This window comes from Rana temporaria, chromosome 11, assembly GCF_905171775.1.
Source record: "Rana temporaria chromosome 11, aRanTem1.1, whole genome shotgun sequence".
NCBI classification, from domain to species: domain Eukaryota; kingdom Metazoa; phylum Chordata; class Amphibia; order Anura; family Ranidae; genus Rana; species Rana temporaria.
The window spans coordinates 148196338-148198837 of record NC_053499.1 but is presented as its reverse complement, the minus strand read 5'-3'; the positions used below and the strand labels follow the sequence as shown (position 1 = coordinate 148198837).

The window sequence follows — 2500 nt, the reverse complement described above, 5'->3', positions numbered from 1 at the left end:
AGATAGATAGATAGATAGATAGATAGATAGATAGATAGATAGATAGATAGATAGATAGATAGATAGATAGATAGATAGATAGATAGATAGATAGATAAAGAATGGCGAATGTATATTATATATATTTATGTATATGTAATACTATACAGTATATGTTATATTTATATAATATACAACTCTCATATATAGACAGATTAATAAATAGGTAGATAGAAAGATAGATAGAAACATAGATAGATAGATAGATAGATAGATAGATAGATAGATAGATAGATAGATAGATAGATAAAAAAAAAAAAAAGAAAGAAAGAAAAAAAAAAAGAAAGAAAGAAAGAAAGAAAGAAAGAAAGAAAGAAAGAAAGAAAAGAAAGGCAAATTGATATGATATATTTTTGTATAGGTAATATTATGTTATAATATAGTTATATAATATACAACGTTCATAAATATAGATAGACGTTCGATAGATAGATAGATAGATAGATAGATAGATAGATAGATAGATAGATAGATAGATAGATAGATAGATAGATAGATAGATGATAGATAGCAGAGAAAGAAAGAAAGAAAGAAGGAAAGAAAGAAAGAAAGAAAGAAAGAAAGAAAGAAAGAAAGAAAGAAAGAAAGAAAGAAAGAAAGAAAGAAAGAAAGAAAGAAAGCTGGATCAAAGATAGACAGATCGACCGATCGATAGATAGATAGATAGATAGATAGATAGATAGATAGATAGATAGATAGATAGATAGATAGATAGATAGATAGATAGATAGATAGAATTCTAAAAGTTTCACTTTACAAATCATAACCTGTGAATTCTATTTCTGTGCTTGGATTACAAACTAATAAAAACTTGCTAATAAACTATATAAAAAATAAACGAAATGTTTACCAGAATAAAAAGTAAAATAAAAACAGACACCCTGTACCCACAGATAGCTGTAACACAACAAGTGTTTATTTAATAATAATAAAATAAAAAAAAGACACGAAAACAGTCAGGAATGGTCAGTCTCAGGACAGCAGAATTCAAGATACAGCAACAGACGTAAGAAATAAACCATCAATTCAACAAGAGGGAAAAAAATAAATTATATTCTTAATTTTAATAAGAAAAAAGGCATAAACTGGACGAAATATCACTTATTATAGACGAGTCTGAATAAACTGCTATTTTTAGATAATTTTTGGAAAATAATAACAATTAAAAAAGAAAAATTGTAAAAAAAAAAAAAAAAAAAAAAAAAAAAAGCACAAAGATCCAGTGAACTGAACTTTAAATATTTGGGATAAAAGGTTTCTAAATAACAGGCTGTTCTATAGAATAGAAAGGAGAACGTTTTAAATAATCCTCACAACATTTTCTAGACAAGGTGGTCGAGATAAAGTTGGTCCATATAACTTTTTTTGGTTAATATTTTTGGGTAAACCTACCATATTTTTGTATGTTTTTTTTTTCTCTTCATGTTCAAGTATATTTAAAATTTCTTCATGTTATAGATCTAAAAATAACCATGTAGAGTCACGTGATCCATGATTGTCTCCTGTCCATCTGGGTGGCAGTAATGGGGGTATTGCATTGTTCCATGGTGCCAGTTTTGGGTGCATTGGCACTGGTGGAGGGGTGTCAGTACTTAGTGCAGTCGTATGAGTAAGGGCTACTATGGCGATATATAGAGGGGGCAGACCTGTAGGGGATCTGGCAGCTGGCATTGCTGCCTACCTGGTGCTCTGCCAAGGCTGAACCCTCAATGCCAAGGCGGTGAGAGTTGAACATCTCCCTGACGCTGGGGAAAGTCTGCTGTTGGGAGCTGAAGGTGTGCCCGGAGAGGTGGTTGAGCTCTGCCCCATGGTTGAGGTACCAGGATGGTGTCTGGCCAGCAGTGCCCCCTTGTTGGTGGTGGCTGGAGGATAGGACACCTTCCTGGCTGGAGGTGAGGCTCATGGAGTTTAGGGGGGACGAGGCTCCACTGTGGTGGTCTGGGATGCCCTCTTCCAAGGTGGTGGGCACACACATGTGCCCAGTCCTGTCTGATGTATACAGGCTCATGGCCCTCATGCTGCACTGGTAGCTGGCATTGGAGTCCATGCCCTGGGCACACGCCTGGCTGTAGAGGGAGGGCTGGCTCTGGGCATAGTTCAGGGGAAGAGAGGGCACCATACCTGTCCGGTGGGGTACAGAGGGCACCGGGCTCAGCTCCCCATGGGGCGAAGTCCTGATGGTCATAATGTTCTCCACGCTGAAGCCTGACAAACCATTGCTGGAAGGGTGGTGGTCGGGGATGGAGCTGTCGGTGGACACGGATGGGGTAGAGGCTACACTCCTTGGACTATCCTGCATGGCACTGCCACCATCGGGGCTGAGGTTCTCCACCTTTGTGATGACTGGTGGAAGTTCTGGTGACTCGCTCTTGATGATGATTTTCTTCTCCTGGTGGATCTCCTTGGGTGCCTCCAGGTTGGTGATGCCACCTTGTCCTTTGCCAGGCTCCTTCTCCTTGTC

At 38.0% G+C, this 2500-nt stretch overlaps 1 protein-coding gene across 1 annotated transcript; it reads right to left on the bottom strand.

Moving 5' to 3' along the window:
- Positions 1 to 933: 933 nt before the first annotated feature.
- On the bottom strand, positions 934 to 2494 carry FOXC2 (forkhead box C2; the record flags this gene model as incomplete). The annotated part of the gene is given in 1 exon segment (XM_040329413.1): positions 934 to 2494. A coding segment is annotated over 1 exon segment (870 nt), but the record flags the coding sequence as incomplete, so codon positions are not given.
- Between the last annotated feature and the right edge of the window lie 6 nt (positions 2495 to 2500).